General features: G+C 38.2%; 1 protein-coding gene across 1 annotated transcript; it reads left to right on the forward strand.

The window, feature by feature from the left end:
• Positions 1-477: 477 nt before the first annotated feature.
• napgb (N-ethylmaleimide-sensitive factor attachment protein, gamma b) lies at positions 478-14,004 on the forward strand. The gene is made up of 12 exons (XM_020941034.2): positions 478-662; positions 895-962; positions 1,036-1,120; positions 1,199-1,216; positions 2,951-2,981; positions 3,073-3,182; positions 4,823-4,889; positions 4,960-5,030; positions 5,609-5,687; positions 6,467-6,546; positions 7,807-7,936; positions 10,766-14,004. The coding sequence occupies exons 1-12, from the start codon at positions 607-609 to the stop codon at positions 10,904-10,906; spliced, it is 936 nt and encodes a 311-aa protein (XP_020796693.2). The 5' UTR covers positions 478-606; the 3' UTR covers positions 10,907-14,004.
• Positions 14,005-19,559: the final 5,555 nt, after the last annotated feature.

Consider the following 19,559-nt stretch of genomic DNA (forward strand, 5'->3'; position numbering starts at 1 on the left):
TTTATCACTGTTAAAGTCTCGCTTTCTCCTTTATATCACGGATCTATAATAAAAACAAAAAAATAAAATAAAAAATGAAAATAAAAACAATAATAAAACACAAAATAAAAAATATATAAAATAAATAACAAATAAATAAATAATTTTTAAAATTAAAGTTCTATGCTTTATATCCTCAAACTGACCACCACCGCGAGCACGCAACCTGTTACATAACTGCCCCCGCGACCCGGCCCAGGAAAGGCGGATGAAAATGGATGGATGGATAATAAAGGCCCGTACCATAGAACTATAATATATATTTTTTATTTTATTTTATTATTATTTTTTTTGCATTTTCTTTATTCATTTATTTAATTTTATTGTTTGTTTTATTTATTTATTTCATTTTTATTTTTTATTTTGTTCTGTACGTGAATCTAACGCACGTTTAACGCAGCGCTTTCCTTATTTTCTGTCCCCCTCAGGTTGCCGTAGTCTGCGACAGCCGTGACGTTGTAGTCCAAAGGAGGAGTCTCGTGTTAATCCAAACATCGACAGAACCTAAATCAAATAATTCCCTTTTTATCGATATTTCTGCGCTGATCGTATTGAAAACGTAACGCGATGGCTGCGCAGAAGATTAACGAAGCCCACGAGCACATAGCTAAAGCCGAAAAATGGTGAGTTTATTCAATGTTTTCCATCTAAAGCACGTCAATCTGTTTTACTATCAATGCGAGCTAACCATAAGGCCGTTTTCATTTTAATAACATCACTGCTATTTTTGTATTAATTATATATTTTACGATCGTGCTAAAAGCTAAACGCTAATTGACTGCGTTATTATCATGTGACAAAGCAGTAATATACGTGCGTGAGGCGTTTCTCAATGAATCATGTCATTTTTTGCAGCCTAAAAACCAGTCTGACTAAATGGAAGCCAGATTTTGACAGTGCAGCGTCTGAATACTCCAAAGCAGGTAATCAAGTGCATATAAGTGTCTCTAATATGCAAAAATAACTTGATTGACTTATGTAATGATTTGGTTTTAGCTGTGTGCTTCAAGAATGCCAAGCAATACGAGCAGGCGAAGGATGCTTACCTGAAGGAAGCAGAGTACCACACAGAAAACAAGACGTATCTTTAACTCTACTCATGTATATTTGATTTAAAGTGCAATTTTTGGCATTGCTATTTCCTTGACCCTCCCAACAGGCTCTTTCATGCAGCCAAGTAAGTGTTTTCTATGTATTACAGCTGTTTATATGACTAGATTTTCCACTTAGAGAATACCAGGGGCCACAGTGGGTAGGCTGTGTCTCTGCTGGATTTGTTGTGCTCTTAGTCACCCATATTGCCTAGTGTCTCCAGGGTATTAATATGGAGATTGCCAGTTAATCAACCAGTTCCAAGTTTAGCCTATTGGTCCGTCAAATTACATTATTATGATTTTATACACCATAAAGTAGCTACGGACAGAAATAACAGCTTAAAATAAATATTAATGACAAGTTGTAACATTTTATTGAAAGAAAATATATCTAATGTGATAATTCTGATTCTGAACGCTGAACAAAGACCAAATCTATTGTGGTAAATACTAATACTAGACACTTACATCGTGCAGCAAAAAGGCTGGTTCACAGTAGAGCACCAACACTGATGTCCTGACGCAGACCTGAACCATACAAGCTTCTGTGGAGCTCACCAGGACCCAAATGTATCATGAGAATCCAAACCATTTAATTTGTTTTGTTAGTACTACGAGTAACAATGACTATAGGCTAATATGCAGACAATTTTGTGACAAACTGTAGCTGTTCTGAATGTTTATTAATCAGTTGTCCATATGGTCTTTGTGCATTTGGTGGAAATTCAATGGGTGGTAACGTTTTGGCTGAGGTGCCCACTCATTGCACAGCGAGCACTACAAGCTTTCTGATTAGCGACTGGGTGCGTCAGGAAGCTGTGTGGCGCATCCATATTAAATAGATGCTGCACTATAAATCAGGAGGAGGCTATGGATTAAATAGAAAGCTGTTATATGTTTTAGTTCGACATATGGATCATATTCCCATTTAATTACACTAATTTACTGTGGTCCTCTCAACTTATCAATATATTGATTTATGAATGCCTTGCACACAGGTCTGGTCTAAGCCATGATTCAACAGTGCATGCATTGTTACTTTGAGCAGGGTCCCCTCTCCACTGATCTGATTTGTATCTTGGCCTGGTTACATAGCGCACCTTTAAATGAGAAACTTGTGATTCAACAAAACAGCTCAGAGGGCAGAAAAAGACAAACTGGAAACCTCTGCTGTCCAGTTTGTTGAAAATATAGTATGTTTTAATAATCAGCTGCGTATTTTATTTTTATTTAATTTATTTTGCACGTACTATAACATAACAATAAAAAAAAACACACTAGATAAAAAGTCGGTGCTGAGAGAGGCAAAAACCCCCAAAAGGTCTTAAATTAAAACCTCCACCTTATGAATACATTAAAAACTGAACATTATCGCTGTGCAGAAAAAAAAAAAAAACATTTACACATCTTGGATTAAATTTATTTGATTCAAACATGGATTAAAACACAATGAAACATCCACAATTGAATTATTATCAAACATTACCATGAAATATCAAACATTTCCTCAAACTCTCTTTAAACAACACCTCTGATCTGAAAAAAATGGCTCCAGAATTTACAGCCTTTCTATCGTAACAAAACAGAGCTCTTGATGTGACACATTTTGGAAATTATGATTTTGACGAGTTTTGTATCTATGAACCTTTGCAGTAGTTTTAAAGTAAAATGTGAAATGTTTGGGGATTGCCATTGAATTATAAATTGACGGTGAAATAATCAAATATAAAAATTACATCGTCATTATCTTAAATAGTCCCTGGTAAGATAACTAACTCACTTGTTTGACGTGGTGCCTGTTTTTTTCCTTTCTTTAGGGCGATCGAGCAGGCGGGAATGATGATGAAGGTGAGTTTGGTTACATAAATACTATACAAATGTGTCTGACGTGCTCATATCCAGGCCATAAGGTAACACGAGCTTCTTTTGTCTGCTCCAGGAACAAAAGAAGATGCCCGAAGCCATTCAGTACATAGAGAAAGCCTGTATGATGTACATGGAGAACGGGACTCCAGACACCGCAGCCATGGCTCTGGACCGGGCCGGGAAGTAAGACAATACACATGCACAATACACACAATACTGGTACACTACCTTTCAGGGAGAGCTCAGTGTGTTTTTGTGGCTGTGGACATTTGGAGTTGGTCGGTCATAGTTTATAAAAAGCTCTTCTACCTTCAAGGCACTCAATGTCATGGAAATATATTTAAATGACGATACACATCATGTACGTAATGTGATAGTGAGTAACTTTCTGAAGATGGAAAATCAAATGCCTAATTCCATGAAAACAGAAAGTTAAACCATACATCAGAGCATTCTCCATGGAGTTAAATTGGTTTTATGCCGTACAGTGGAATATTATAGCCAAAGGAGAAACATTTCTATGGAAACAAGCAGGATGAGCCCCTCCTTCAGGCCAAATAGGAGTCAGGTTTGTGGAGATGCAAGCCCGCTTAGAGTAAAAACACTTTTTAACATGTTTCAGTGCAATAAAAACATACATGATGGAGACACGTGCTTTTATTTTAGTATATTTTTAACCAAAAAGTTACATACTGACCCTTCAAATTAAAAAGACATACATTTCTTGTTTTTTATTTTATTTATTTATTTTTTGCAAAGTGTGGTGATTATCATGATTGGACAAAATGTACCCATAACTTTTTTTTTTTTTTTTTGTCACAGTTAGCAAAATTACAGTTTTTGGCCCATAGTTGCCTCCTTACCTGTGGGTCAGTGGATCTTATTCTTATGCTGCTCTGCACATGGCATTTTATAACATTCGTATATGATTGTTTTGTATATTGAGATTCATATTTATCATAATCATTGTATGTGCCCTGTTTAGTCCTAATGTACACTTGATTTGGTCCTGTTCTTGTCCTGATTTAGAACCATTTTAGCAGCAGTTTTGATCTGATACTGTTTGCGGACACATGTGAACGCACTCTAAGCCTGTGAACCAGAGGATAACTGGTTTAAATATTACCCAAACACGTGTCTTTTACCTTCAGGCGACACTAGGCATAAATATATATGAGTTTTAGTTCTTGTCATCTTAAATCTTAAATCTGAACTGCTCTAATTCACATGCTTTTACTGACAGAGGACTGACTGTGGATCTCAAGATTAAAAAGACCCAACATGTTATTGACAATTAAAGTGTCCATATTAAGCAATTTTCTGATCTATGTTATGATGTGGTTTCCTCATCACAAACGTACCTGGAGTTGTGTTTTTGTTTCATTCACACATGTTTAACACACAAACCCTGCATATTTAGGTTGAGTTCTTCTCAGACAGACACTGCTCCACTGTGTTTTTAAACTCCATACGCCTTCACTAAAATCATTCGGATGATTTCAGCCTGGGAATTTCTAATCTCTACTGAAAAAGAAGTAAAAGGTAGCTGTTAACTTGAAAAATACTGTTAAAAAATGCTGTTAACTTGAACCTTTTGTGCTTGGAAGATGTAAACATAATACACCAGGATTAATTAAACATGTGTGAATGAAACAAAACACAACTGCACGTATGTTTTTAGGTGGTACCAGCATTATAACATGGCTTAAAGATCACCAGAGTCCATTTTGCGTAATATAGAACTGTTAAAATCTGATTAAATGCAGTGCCCTACTCCATAAATCCAGGGTTCTTTTCTAAACTACTGCATGTATTTGTTCCAGACTTATAGAGCCCTTAAACCTGGAGAAGGCCGTGGACTTGTATCAGAAAGCAGCGGGAGTGTTTGAGGTGAGTTTCCAGATCAAACCAGAGGAGATGCTTCTGTTGTGGAGGAGGCTCACACGTGTTTTCTCTGCAGAACGAGGACCGGCTCAGACAGGCTGTGGAGCTGCTGGGGAAGGCCTCCAGACTGTTAGTGCGACTCAGAAGGTAATTGCAATGTCTTCATACAGAATCAGTGCGCAGTGTCGTTACTAATGCATTCAAGAGGACTTATAATTATGCTTTTGGAGGATTATTTATGGAGCTGTGTCTACCAGGTTATAAATATACTAAAGCGTGATACAAAACAATACACTACAACTTCACAAACCTGGTGCTGTAGTTTTTTTTAGCAGGAGGCATGCTGATTGTGCTGTGATAGTGCACTAAACGGGGAGTGACTTAGTGTGGAGAGCAAAGGGGAGGGAGGCTCAGAGCGTGAAACTTAATAATAATGTTAGTTTTTGGTGAATATAGCATTCTTTAAACAATAAAATGTAACATGGTGATCTAAATATGTTATGTGTTAGCAGTTATTAATACCCCATAAAAGTAATATCCTGTCTTTAAACTATAATCCATAGATCATCATTTTAGATTTAGGATTAGTCAAACTAAACTAATGATAAGAAAAACTATCATAACGTGGTTAAAAGGTCAGAAAAGTTAAATTTGCATAATCTCTCTCCTTTAATTAATCATTACTAAATCTTTTGTTGGACTTTTTCTTCTTGTTCTGTTTTCAGGCTGGATGAAGCAGCGGTTGCAGTCCAGAAAGAGAAAAACATGTACAAAGAGATCGAGAACTTCCCCATGTGCTTCAAGGTGAGTGCCAACAGTACGTTAGTGTATAATCCCATTGCTGACACCAATACTGATTATTTGCAACTGATGGCCAATAATCTCTCCTGATATGTTGAGGCTGATATGTAGGGAAATTTGGCAATTTTCCCCAAAAATATATGACTTGAAATTACAACTGATATAAATATTGTCTGCACTTTTTTACTGCTCTGAATAATTAAACTATGATAAGGAAAAATAATCAATAGAAATGATTTTTAGACATTCACACCCTTGTTTTTACTACTAACCAATAATGGAGTTGTGTAATTTTATTTTGTGAATGCCATCATTATAAGTGTTAAAATAAAGGTTTATGTAGGAATTTGTGAACCCAAACCAATTATCAGCCTAGACAGGAGATATAAGGCCGATAGCCGATGCACAAAAAAGTGCAAATATCAGCCCAATATACTAGTATCTGTCCATCTGTTGTAGAATTGGTAAAGGGCAGCACTAGGACTGATGTAAGGGGCATAACAAGATAATACCTCTAACAAGTGCTCTTACTGATTTATAAAAATGACAATTACAATCACAACTGAACTAATGACTGCAAACAGGTTTTAGTCATGAGATCTGGCAACCCAAATTGAGCTTTTATATCATGTAAACAAATATATATAATTCATATAATTCAACAGTGCAACTTTGATTTGAACATGTTTACTTTTTATGTTACTTCATAAAGTTTATAAAATAAATAACATTTTAAAAACATGAATTTACTACTTTCTAGTAATTGTTCCATGTTGTTGCAGAAAACCACAGCTCAGGTGCTGATTCACCTTCACAGAGGAGACTATGTGGCCGCAGACAAGTGTGTCAGAGAGAGCTACAGGTGAGTCCACACACACACGGCGATGTCAACAGTATCAGAAATCAGATCAATACTAAAACTACTATTGAAACGAGATACTCATTTGAGTAAGTATATAAAAAAAATCACATTAACAGGACAACATTTGAGCTTTCCTGAACAGTTTTAGCTTCATCAGAACAAATATAAGAGCTCATGCTAAGATAAAGACAGTACTGTTATTGTGTATTGATACTTTCATCAACATTCCCTGGGGTTGTGACGCTAACTTAGGCTCTGCTCTGTCTGAGGCTTTATTAAACTTTCATCTATGCTTTATTTTAACACAATATGACCAGAAAGAACTGAGTTACCTGAAACTACAACAGGTGAAATGCTCTTACTTTTTTTGATGAAAATCAAACTCCTAAACAGGACCATGAACGCTTGTATTGATCACAGGCTCCTGAAAATGTGTTGTGAAAATGTGTTTATTTTGTGTTTTTTCTTAAATCTTAAACATTAAAACTTTTATGACAGTGTTTGCCAATGTGTGCGTTGTGTCACCATGGTAACTCCTAAAGATTACCCCTTTAGAGATACATGTAGAACACCCCCAGCGTGAGGTCACTGCAAAGTATCAATATGAAAATTCTGTTACTAAAACAGGAGCATTTTTTAATCTTTGTGGTATCGTGTTCGGTATCGAGTGTTGAGTGAATTCTGTAGTATCGAAATTTAGTTTTAAATTTTAGTGTTGTAACTACGGTTTGCAAAAATATCAATATATCGTATCGTTTAATGTGATGATACAGTATTGATATCGGGGACTGCTGTATTGATATATCACCAAGAGTATTTTTTGGTTTGTTTTACTCAGTTATTTTGTGACAGTGCTACAGTTTTGTTGCTTGTTTAGAGGAAGGAAACTCGTTTATGCGACATATTTGACATTTTCACTGTTTTGAAGATTAAAATGTTTGTGTTTCATATGAACTTTGCACAAGAAGTGGTTTAACAAAGACTTTAAGTATCACAGCCATGATTTAGCCTTTATTTTGTATTGAACCGTATCAAATCAATTTAAAATGTAGTGTATTGAACTGAAAGTGCACTGTATAGAGATATATATCATATCGAGGCCTATGTATCGATGTATGTATTATATCGAGAACTTTTTAATGATACCCAGCCCGAATTGTGACAACACTACTACACGCACACTGTACAATCACCTCAATTTGATGATTTAGTTTTTAAAATTAATGATTATTTACATGTTTGTCCGTCCTGTCCCCTCAGCCTCCCCGGATACAGCGGGAGTGAGGACTGCGTTGCCATGGAGACGTTGCTGCAGGGATACGACGAGCAGGACGAGGACCAAGTGTACCGCGTGTGCAACTCCCCCCTGCTCAAGTACATGGACAACGACGTGAGTGCAGAGTCACAACTACTGTATTACGCTCAGGGTTCTCACTTTTTTTCACTGACAGACTTTCAAAACTTTTCCATGACATGTGTAGACCTGATCAGACTTTTAGGGCTAAATATGAAATCCACTCACCTTATGGTTTGGTATTATAGTTTTTTAACATTCAAAATACTGTCAGTGCATTTATCGTCTCTTTTAAACAAAAGGCGCAGACATTCAGAAATCATCATAACAGCCTAATGAGAACTAAACAGAACGCTGTAGTTGCGTGAAAGAGATACTAAAATCCCATGACTTTTCCAGAAATTTAATTGAACTTACAAAATTCCATGGCTTTTCCTGGATTTCCATGACCGTGGGAACCCTGTACACTTCTGATCTTTGTTAAAATGTTGTTTCATCATCACAAACATACCTGGAGTTGTGTTTTGTTTCATTCACACATGTTTTACACACCTTCTTCTCTCAAAACAGAAAACACTTTGTTCCACCTTGTGTTCTGAAGCTCCATAAACCTTTGTTAGAATCATTTGGATCATTTCAGCCCTGGAATTTCCAATCTCAGGTGTAAAAGGAGCTTGAAAACCACCTTTATATGACATTGTAAGGAGGAACAAAGGATTTAGAGCTTTGGAGATGTAGACAGAATAATAATAAGTTACTCAAATGTGTGAAGGAAACACAACACAACTCTAGGTATGTTTTTGAAGAGGTAACAACATTTTAACATGGCTAAAAGGTAATTTTGCTAATATGGGACCTTTAAGATTTGAAATTAAAGAATATATATTTGTAATAAGTGATACAGAAGGTTTCTGTTGCTCAGAAGTGATTTGTTAAGGCTCACTTTTACATTTTACTTTGTCCCCTTTGTGCGTCTTAGTAATAGTTTTAGAATATTATACTTTTTCATCATTAAAGATACAGCATTTAAGTTTGTGGAGGTGGCACGTTACCTTCATGATTCCATAGAAATAGAAAGTTAAAAGCACTTTGGAATATTCTCCACGGAAATAGACATGTTTTATACCAGACTGTGTTAAATAAGAGTCAGGTTTGTGGAGATGCAAGCCCACGCACTGTAAGGACACACATTTTTCATTGCAATAAACATAACCAAACCCCAAAAAACATGCTTTTATTTTAGTCGATTTTTGGACTAAATTTTTTTATTTTTAAATGCACTACCAGTCAAAAGTCAGGACACACTTTTTAATTTATGTTTCTTCTATATTTCCAAGATTATTTACACTGTAGATTTTCACTGAAAACTTGTTTTAGATTTGATATTTTTTAAAAATACCAACACTTGGAACACTGTTTTGCACTTTTGGCATTTCTTGACCCTGATGAGGCACAGCTGTGGAGTGAAAACCATTTCATCTGATTTCATCAAGACGCTCATTGAGAGAAGGCCAAAGGTTTGCAGCTCTGTCAACAAACCAAATGGGGCCACTTTGAGCATTTGAGGATGAAAAATAAAACATATTTATTTGAGTTATTTCACTTTTTCTCTTTACTACATAATTCCATAAATCTTACTTCATATATTAATACCGTATTTTTCAGACGGTCAGTCGCACTTTTCTTCATGGTTTGGGTGTTTCTTGCGACTTATACTCCAGTGCAACTTATATATTAATATTTTCACACTGACAGCCGGCAGAGGGCGCTCTAGTCTTGTGTGTCAGTATCTGCTGCTCCTAATGCTCCTGTACCACTGTCACTTGGCTCTACTGCACATGTCTCCTGCAGAAAGAGCCTCTGTCCTGTCTGTATCATGTTAGTCGATCGCAACATTACTTCTTTACCATTGAAAATCTAAAACAATCTTATAAAGACAACTGAGAAGACTGAACACAAATGCCCCCAAAAAGAAAATCATATTTTATAGATTACAAGCTGCAAGTAGCGAAATATGCAGCTGAAAATAGTAACCAAGCAGCAGAAAGAAAGTTTGGACTGAGTGAGAAACTTGTGACAACCGGAAGAATGCTCCATGTAACTTTCCTGGAATTTGGAAGATGTGACGTTAACAGCCTGTTGTTCTCTGTTCTATTGTTTTTACTATAACTTGCCTTTCAGACAAGAACAGAAAACAATTATTGTCATTATGCACAGTATAATGGAATGCAGAGCTGCTCCTTCAAAGTGCACACAACACAGTATAATAAAATACAATAATATAAAACTAAAAGTACTATCAGCTACTAGTTACTACACATATACAATAAAAAATGTGTGCAAACCCACCAGGGCTACACAGACAGACAGACACATACCAATAAAACAGTCTTGAGACTAAAGTGACTAAGGGGCTAGCAGATGAAATGCCAAGATGAAATGTCGGTTCCTGATCTCTGATTTTACAAAACAAATTAACCACAAAAAGTGTGACTTATATATGTTTTTTACTTCTTCCTAACGCATTTTTTAGCTGGTGTGACTTATACTCCAGAGCAACTTATAGTCCGAAAAATACAGTAATCTTCTGTATGTATCTAAATTGCAAAAAGTACTGTAGTAAACATAAAGAAAAAAACTAAACAATTTAATGAGAGAGGATGACTCCAAACTTTTGACTGGTAGTCCATATGTATCCAGAAACCTAATGCTACAACCAGGGCAGGAGACTGGAGGGGACAAACGGGTCTGTTGCTCTGGGCTCCAGGGTTTTAGCGGCTCAGAATCGGACCCTCTTCCTGTTATTTTATATTAAAGAGGGGTCCACGTGAGGCTTCTTGCCCCGTCCCCTAAATTTCTGTCGACGTGCGTGGCTAAAACAACGAATCAAGTGAACAAAACAAACATGTGCTCTGTCCTCCGCAGTATGCAAAACTGGCCATCTCCCTGCGCGTCCCTGGAGGAGGAGGGAAGAAGAAGAAGGCACCGGCGGCTCCACAAGGGGGCGCCAGCGGAGCACCTGCCCCGGCCGAGGAGGAGGACGACTATGAGGGAGGACTGTGCTAACTTTAGAACTGTCCCGCCGTGTAGAGAAGGTTTCAGCTGCGGACGTCTGGACACTGTTTTCAAGAAGTATCAGCTCTCATCCAGAATCCATGTTTAATTTGAAACACTCAGATTTTTATTTCAAAAACAGTGTCCACATGAGCGCCGTTGAAACTTTCTCTATGCTGAACCATGCCTGGACGAATGAGGGATTACACCGTCTCGTGACTGTCCCACTACTTCCTGTGTGTTCAACCAACGTGACAAAACTTCCAACTTTAATGCCTGTTTTTTTTTTTATTTATTCACAAAAACATATTGACAGGAGGTGTAAGGAAATCTGAACGTTTTTGGTAGCACTTTGTAATAACTACACTTTAATTAGAATGAATAAAACATGAACTAAAACTTAAAGGTGCACTCTGTAACTTTTTGGTCATTTTTTTTAATTGGACATTTATTCAATTACATGTTGTTTTATAGCTCGAAAATACCTAGAAAAGGGCATTCTGACTGTGAGCAGGGTCGCCCCTCCACAGATCTGACCTGTAAATTGGTCTGGTTTGTTCTCCATGAAGAAAAGCCACCAGAAAAGTTACACAATGCACCTTTAATTCATAATGAGCAAATATTTTAATAAGAATGATTCAGGCTTAGTAATTACTTAAAGAGATATTATGCAAAGTATTTTTGTTAATATCATGCCGGAAGAGGTTTTAAATGTCATCCAGGTGTGTTTAAGTCATCTAGTGATCTCTCCTGGACCCTATTCGAACTTTCTTTAAGGTTACCTGTAAGATTCGGTCCAAAGCTCCGCCCACAAGCCGCTAAACAATTCTACAAAAATATAAAAAAAACGAGACACAAAACTGAAGCTATGAATAGTTGTTTCTTTAAGCGGAATAGAGCTCTGAAGGGGGAGTGACTTAGCGTGGAGAGCAAAGAGAGGGAAGACTAAAGAGCGTCAGGAAACAGAAGTGAAATATTTTGGCGTATTTAGCATTTCAAGACAAAAATAATAATTAATAACCCTCAGAAGTAAAACACCTCCTCTTTAATAAAATATTGAGATTATGAATTAAGGCTTTGTTTGTTTTGTTTATTAAGGCTAATTAAGTTGTAGTAATTATAAAGTGTTACCTTTTTTTTATTATTTTGTTTTACTTTTATGCAATGAAAACGTTTCTTTATGGTAAAAACGTCCAAATGTGTACGTATGAAAGTTATAAGGGGTAGTCCAGTATTTTGTAAATGTGGGTCTATGCGATACTTGGCCAGTTAAAGCTGCACTGCGTAACTTTTCTGGTGAATTGCCGCTTGTCCTGCTTGTCTCCATGGAGATATCACCGCTTTGCTCGGAATGCTCCACAGTACGGTATCGCTGGCGTTACAAATTACTCCATTATCTCCATGAAAACAAGAAGCTGGGAAGGGATTTTTAGTGCGATGGATGAGTTTAACTCTGCCGAAAAAGTTACGCAGCGCAACACGGCATCTTTACATTCTAAATATTAAAGGGACAGTCTGGAATTTTGGACATAGGATCTCATTTCCCAGTGAGCCAGAGTGTTGGAGACGTGTGGAGACACTTTTTTAAATATTCCATCCAGTTCTTGTATTTGCAGAGGTCTTTAGTGCATGTCAATGGTCATAGTTATCCTGTCTTACCCACGCCACAAAACACCCAAAGAAAATCTGTTATTACTCCAGACTGTCGATGTAAATGTCTGTGTCGATAGAATAATTTTAGAAGTGAAACCAATCTTGCATTTGAAAGATTTATGTCTGAGCAGCAGCAGTGAGTTGTACTTCCTGATAGAAAGCTCAACAGCGGCGGACTGATATATGAGAAAATAGTCCCTCTCAACATGCGACGAGTCACGCAATGCAAGGTTAGTTTTGGTTCAGTCTGTATGGACTTTTGTGCTGCATACAGTCTGAACCAGGACTAAACCAGGTCTAAACAGTTTTCAGTCCCGGTCTGGTCCTGGTCTCAGTCCTGGTCTAATCTAGTCCTGGTCTCAGTCCCGATCTCAGTCACAGTCTGGTCCTGGTCTGATCCCGGCCTCAGTGCTGGTCTCAGTCCTGGTCTGGTGCCAGTCTCAGTCCTGGCCTCAGTCCTGGCCTCAGTCCTGGTCTGGTCCCGGTCTCAGTTCTGGTCTCAATAACAGTCTGGTCCTGGTCTGGTCCCAGTGTCAGTCCCGGTGTCAGTCCTGATCTCGATCACAGTCTGGTCCCAGTCTCAGTCCCAGTCTGGTCCCGGTCTCAATCCTGGTTTCAGTCCTGGTCTGGTCCCGGTCTCAGTCCCGGTCTCAATCACAGTCTAGTTCTGGTCTGGTCCCGGTCTCAGTCCAGGTCTCAGTCCCGGTCTGGTACCAGTCTACGTCCTGATCTCAGTCCCGGTCCCAGAAATGAAGTCCTATGTCCAAAATTCTGAACTGTCCCTTTAACAATAACTTACAACAAGAAGGTCAAGAAGGTCTCGGGTTCGATTCCCAGGCCGTGTTGGTATCGGAGAGAGCGCATGTTTTGACCCAGATCCGGGCTCTTACTGTATCTGGACGAGAATGGGTCAAACACAAACTTTCATACACTATACAAAATCGAGCTTTGGCACATGCTTCTGTCTGATCCTCCAACATTTCTGTATTAAAATATAAAAGTGTCTAATAGAACCACATGCAAAATCTCCCTGAAGTTGTATGTTTATGTGCTACCGAACTGTCAACGTGATGCTGTAAATTCTGCTGTTTGTGAATCAAGTCTTAGTCGCTATAGAAAATATATATATATATATGACTAGACTATACATATCTTAAGTGTTGATTCGTGTATAGGCGTTTGTACAAAGTTAATTTATTCAGTATTCATGGCTGCTTCAAAGCCCATCGGAAATGTTACTACAGCAATATACAGCCTTGTAAGTGCATGTGTTTGGACGAAATTAAAATGATCCGTGATGAAGAATGGCGAGCTTTTTTCCATACAGTTAATAATGTTGAAATGACAAACCAAATTGAAGTCTCAGATCTTGAAATGTGTTAAAAAGGGAACTTGTTTTTCAGTGCAATGTTGTAAAAAATAATTAAAAATCCACGTTAGTTAAAGAGCGCATATTACTATGTTTTTTCCTTATCACAAACAGACCTGGAGTTGTGTTTTTTTGTTTCATTCCCACGTGTTTTTTTTTTTTTTTTTTAGTGGTAACATACATGAATATTAAAACAGAAAGTGGCTCCCTCTTTTCTGCGTCACTTAAGGAAAAACTAAAACTAAAACACAACACTAATCACTCGAGGAAAAGCTACAACAAAACTGTCTTTCCGTCTATTTATATAATTTTTTTTTTTCAGTGCAATATTCACACACGTTTAACACACAAACTCTGCATATTTAGGTTTGTTTAGTTGTTGTTTAGTCCTGGTCTGGTCCAGCCTGGTCCCGGTTTCAGTCCCAGTCTTAGTCTCGGTCTCAGAGTCTGGTCCTCATCTAGTCCCAGCCTCAGTCCCGGTTTCAGTCCTGGTCCGGTCCCGGTCTGGTCCTGGTCTCAATCACAGTCTGGTCCTGGCCTGGTCCCGGCCTCAGTCCTAGTCTCAGTCCCAGTCTGGTCCCGGACTCTGTCCCGGTCTCAGTCCTGGTCCTGTTCCCTGTCTCAGTCCCAGTCTCAGTCCTGGTTCTGTTCCCGGTCTCAGTCCTGGTCTCAATCCTGGTCTCGGTCCCAATCTGGTTCCGGTCTGGTCCCGGAGCTGGTTCAGTCCTGGTTCAGTCCTGGTTCCGTCCGGCATCTCAGTTTAAGTCACAGAAACGGGAAACAGCCGTTATCCATTTTTTCCATTATTAATTTAAACACAAAATCAAAAACTGAAAAAATGAATAATAATTTTTTCATTTTGGTTTTGGAGACAAATAATGAAGAAAATAGTTTTTCCGTTTTCTTATTTTTGGTTTTATATTGAAAAACAAATGAACGAATGATACACAGATTGACCTCGCTCACAGCCAGAATGATTGTTTTTCTACGTATTTTTACACCATAAAACCACCTGTAATTTAATAAATGTAAAGTAAAGCTGTTTAATGTCACACTGTGGAACATTCCAGGCTGCACAATAGAAACAAGCAGGCGACGCACCCTCCTCTAGAAAAGTTACACAATGCACCTTTAACGCAGATGTATTTTTCGCAGTGTCTGTATCTTAACAATGAGATGTAACAGAAGTTTTTTCCGTTCCTTTGCGCTGCTGCTGACCACGTCTTGTGCGCTCCTCCACGTCCACTCTCCCAAAAAACTCTGCGTCAATAAACATTTCCGTTGCGTGGCAGTTTATGGTCTGTGTACATTTATCTTAAACGGGTTAGCCAACACTTTTTCCATATCAGAGGGAGCGGCTGCAGATCCAAAATGGCCCCTGACAGACGTGGTGCTGAGGCGGCTAATGCGCTCGGCTCTGAGATGTTTAATGCACAGATTTACAAGAGCGGGCAGACGACGTCACGCCATTCTGTAGGGCAATGTTTTGTAAAGGTGCATTGTGTAACTTTTCTGGTGGAGTGTCCGTCAAATGCTTTCAAGATGTTGTTGCTTTGTCTCGAATGTTTCACAGTATGGTATTAAACCTTTCTATCTTCATGGAGACCCAACCAGACCAAGTTACATGTCAGATCTGTGGAGAGGTATTTTTGAGCTTTAAAACCTCCTGTAATTGAATAAATGTAAGGTGGAGTTGTTTAAAGTCACACTGTGGAACATTCCAGGCAGAGAAATGGTGACGGAAATCCAGGCCTGCGTCACCTAGTGCCTCCACTCAGTTTCATTTCTCTCCAACGACTAGGTCAGGAATCGGAATACACTAGACGGTTCGCAAAAACCCCGGAAGTGCGAGTCCCTGCACCAGCCAATCAACGAAGAGTCATATATTCTGTGTTGGTAACGATTCCCGAGATCGAGGATTTAAAGCCGGAACAAAGAGAATGTTTGGTGAATTTTATCAAGGGGAAAGACGTTATTGCCCTTTTTCCTACGGGATTTGGGAAAAGCTTAATATATTCAGCCTGTAATAATAGCGTGATTCATCAGCCGGTTTCCCTTCATTTCACTTCGTAGAAACCGTCTGACCACGCAGTGTTAGGATTCGTTCGCTTGATGGTAGGCTGGTACTTTTTTAATTTAGCCAATCGCTGCTATTTGGTTGTGACATATGTAATGCGCCGCTATCGGGGCTAACAGGTATATTAAGCTTTTCCCAAATCCCATAGGAAGAAGGACAATAACGTCTTTCCCCTTGATAAAATTCACCAAACATTCTCTTTGTTCTGGCTTTAAATCCTCGATCTCAGGAATCGTTGACAGCACAGAATGTACGGCTGATTGGCTGGTGCCTGAACTCGCACTTCCGAGGTTTTTGTCAACCGTCTAGTGTATTTTGATTCCTGACCTCGTCACTGGAGAGAAATGAAATTGAACGGAGGCACTAGGTAGCGCCAGCCAGGCTAGTGCATCACATACATCACAACCAAATAGCAGTGATTGGTTAAATTTTAAAAAAAAGTACCCACCTACAATCGAGCAAACGAATCCTGATACTGTGAGGTCAGATGGTTTCCACAAAGTGAAACTGGCTGATGAAACAGGCTTGGTGACGGACCCCCAACCAAAAAGTTACGTCGTGCACATTTAAGTTATAATGTTGTTTCCTCCTCAAAAACAGACCTGGAGTTGTGTTTTGTTTCATTCACACCTTTCCTTTATTATGTCTGTCTACACTGGCAAAGCTCAAAATGCTCTGTTCCACCTTGTGATGTCATGAAGCGATCGTTTTCAAGATTACAGCTCCTTTTACCTTTAGTTCAGTAGAGATTGGTGATTCCAGGGCTGAAATTATCCAAATGATTTAAAGTATCGTTTCCCAGTCGTTTTATTTATTCAGCTAATTTATCCAGAGTTAATTTATTCAGTATTCACGGCTACTTTAAAGCCCGTCGGAAATGTTACTACAGCAATAAATGGCCTTGTAAGTGCATGTGTCTGGATGAATTTAAAATGATCCTTGGTGAAGAATGGCGAGCTTTCTTCTATAACGGTAAATATATTGAAATTACAAGCCAAATTCATCTCAGATCTTGAAATGTGTTAAAAGGGAACTTGAGTCGTGATCCTCAAGAGATTTTTTTGGGGGGGTCGCCTTGTCACAATCTGCAATGTACAGATCTGACACATGAGGGAGCTAGTGAGTCAGTGAACCCCATCTGCCTGCTCCAAACGAGTGTTTCTGCAGCTAAAGTTGAGAAGTGCTTGGTTGGTTGTCCCAAAAGAAGGGTGATCAATCAGCAAAGGTCAGAGCCCTTCAGGAAAATTATGGATCCTTTTATTGCTGGTTCAATTACTGTTTTTCATTGTTTAAAACTTGAGTAATACTAATTGTTCAGAGACACGATCACTCAGTCAACAATAAAATATCCTCCATTAATGTTCAATAATGGTCAAATCTACCTTTATTTTGTGATTTAAGAATAATGTCTGTTGACTTGGGTCGTGGAAGTTTGTGATTTGTAAAATATGGGGCCCCAGAAAATAAATCAGTGTTTCCCAAACTTTTAAGTCTATGGAGTTTAAAAAAAAGAAAAGAAAGGCACATTTCCTGTATTATTATGTGGCATCATAAGGAGAGTTTTCCTAAATATGCAGGATTTGTGTGAATGAAACAAAACGCAACTCCAGGTCTGTTTGTGCAAAGAGGAAACATTCTCACATAGATCCGAAAATAGTGTAATATAGGCAAATTAAAATGCAGATTGTTGCAGTTCAGTGAATCCTTGGGTCTATTAGTCAAGAAATGATCAGGTTCAACATGTGTAGTGAAGGTGTGTGCAGTGTATTGCCCAAACTCACAACAGCACTATGCTAGAATTACTAAATTGAGTAATTCAGGGTTCCCTCTCTTTTTCACTGACAGAATCTCAAAACGTTTCCATGACTTTTTCATGACCTGAAGTGAATTTTCCATGACTTTACAGCACCTACATGTGTAGACCTGATCAGACTTTTAGGGTTATATATGAAATGTTAACTCTTTCCACTCACCTTATGGTTTGGTGTTATAGTTTTTTAACATTCAAAATACTGTCAGTGCATTTGTTGTCGTCTCTTTTAAACAAAAGGCGCATATGTTCAGAAATAATCATAATAGTCTAATGAGAACTTAACAGAATGCTGCAGTTGCTTGAAAGATATACTAAAATTCCATGACATTTTCAAGTTACATGACTTTTCTAGGATTTCCATGACTGTTTGAACCCTGGTAATTGAACCCACAGCATAACATAAATTAAAAGAAGCACCTACACACTCATATATCAGTGTATGTGGCATGTTATGTGTCTAGCCCAAGGACATAACTGCAGTACTCACTTGTTGGAGCTGGAATCGCACCGTCAACCGTGGGCCAGTGGATATGACTGCTTTACCAGTGATGTCCAGTGGGAGTCAAACCAGCAACCTTAGGATCAGCGGACGAGCACTCTACCAACTAAGATGTGATATTGATAATCTAAATTGGTAGTACGCACTTCAACCCTATGATTTTTCTTATTTCTAAGATTTTTTTCTCAAAATTAAACTCTAAGTCATTTTTATACCACATTTAAAGGGATGATTCAGTGTCATTTCAACCAAGGATCCTTTGCACCATGACCTCTACATTCAGTGTTGGGGAGTAACGGATTACATGTAACTGGGATTACGTAATCAGAGTACAATTTATGAGTAACTGTATTCAGTTACAGTTACTGTTTCAGTGAGTGGTAATTGGATTACAGTTACTTTGTTGAAATAAATGGATTAGACTGCGGTATTTTCCTGTTTTCACATTTTGGGCTAAACCAGGACTAAACCAGGACTAAACCAGGACTAAAACCAGGACTAAACCAGGACTAAACCAGGACTAAACCAGGACTACACCAGGACTACACCAGGACTAAACCAGGACTAAACCAGGACTACACCAGGTCTAAACCAGGTCTAAAAGCAGGACTAAACCTGGTCTAGACAATATGACACCTAACAGTAGGGTGGACATAATTTAAGGCAGCAGTGATCTCATATAGAAATAATTTCTCTATCAATAATATTTTTTAAATGCTTAAGTAAAGACAGGGCTTTTTATTTTCTTTTAGCAGATAAAACAAATATCTCATGTTAAGATTTCCTGGTCTTTGCTTCTCTACAGTAAACAGTTGTCTGTTCATGGAGACTTGGGTTCAACAGAAAATTTGAAGAGAACAAACAAGAATTTTCAGGATGTGGTTGTTACATTCATGTTGTTTTCAAAAGCACGACAATATCAAGTAATCCAAAGTATTCAGATTACGTTACTCACTTTAAGTCATTTAATGGATTACGTTACAAACTACATTTTCGGGTATGTAATCTGTAATCTGTAGGGGAATACATTTTAAAAGTAACCTTCCCAACACTGTCTACATTACATCTGTAGTCGACTGCTGCTGGAGAATAGTTTGGGTGTAATTGACAACCAAAGTGGGAGAAATGGGGAGAAACTCTTAACGTAGATTTAGTATCATTTGAAGCCTCCATACGCTCTTTCCTGAAGTCTTTTAACTCTGCTGGCAACGACGCCACATTCTTTTCAGGTTCATCCACATCCAAGGCCGCTTC

Source organism: Boleophthalmus pectinirostris, unplaced genomic scaffold, assembly GCF_026225935.1.
Source record: "Boleophthalmus pectinirostris isolate CB_2022bp ecotype Guang Dong unplaced genomic scaffold, ASM2622593v1 HiC_scaffold_16, whole genome shotgun sequence".
Classification (NCBI taxonomy): Eukaryota; Metazoa; Chordata; class Actinopteri; order Gobiiformes; family Gobiidae; genus Boleophthalmus; species Boleophthalmus pectinirostris.

Excerpts from the sequence above, each read along its gene's own strand:
- napgb (XM_020941034.2), top strand. The coding sequence starts at position 607 with ATGGCTGCGCAGAAGATTAACGAAGCCCACGAGCACATAGCTAAAGCC. Across the intron at positions 663-894 it reads ATAGCTAAAGCCGAAAAATG|CCTAAAAACCAGTCTGACTA; the intron begins GTGAGTTTATTC and ends CATTTTTTGCAG. Across the intron at positions 5,688-6,466 it reads ACTTCCCCATGTGCTTCAAG|AAAACCACAGCTCAGGTGCT; the intron begins GTGAGTGCCAAC and ends ATGTTGTTGCAG.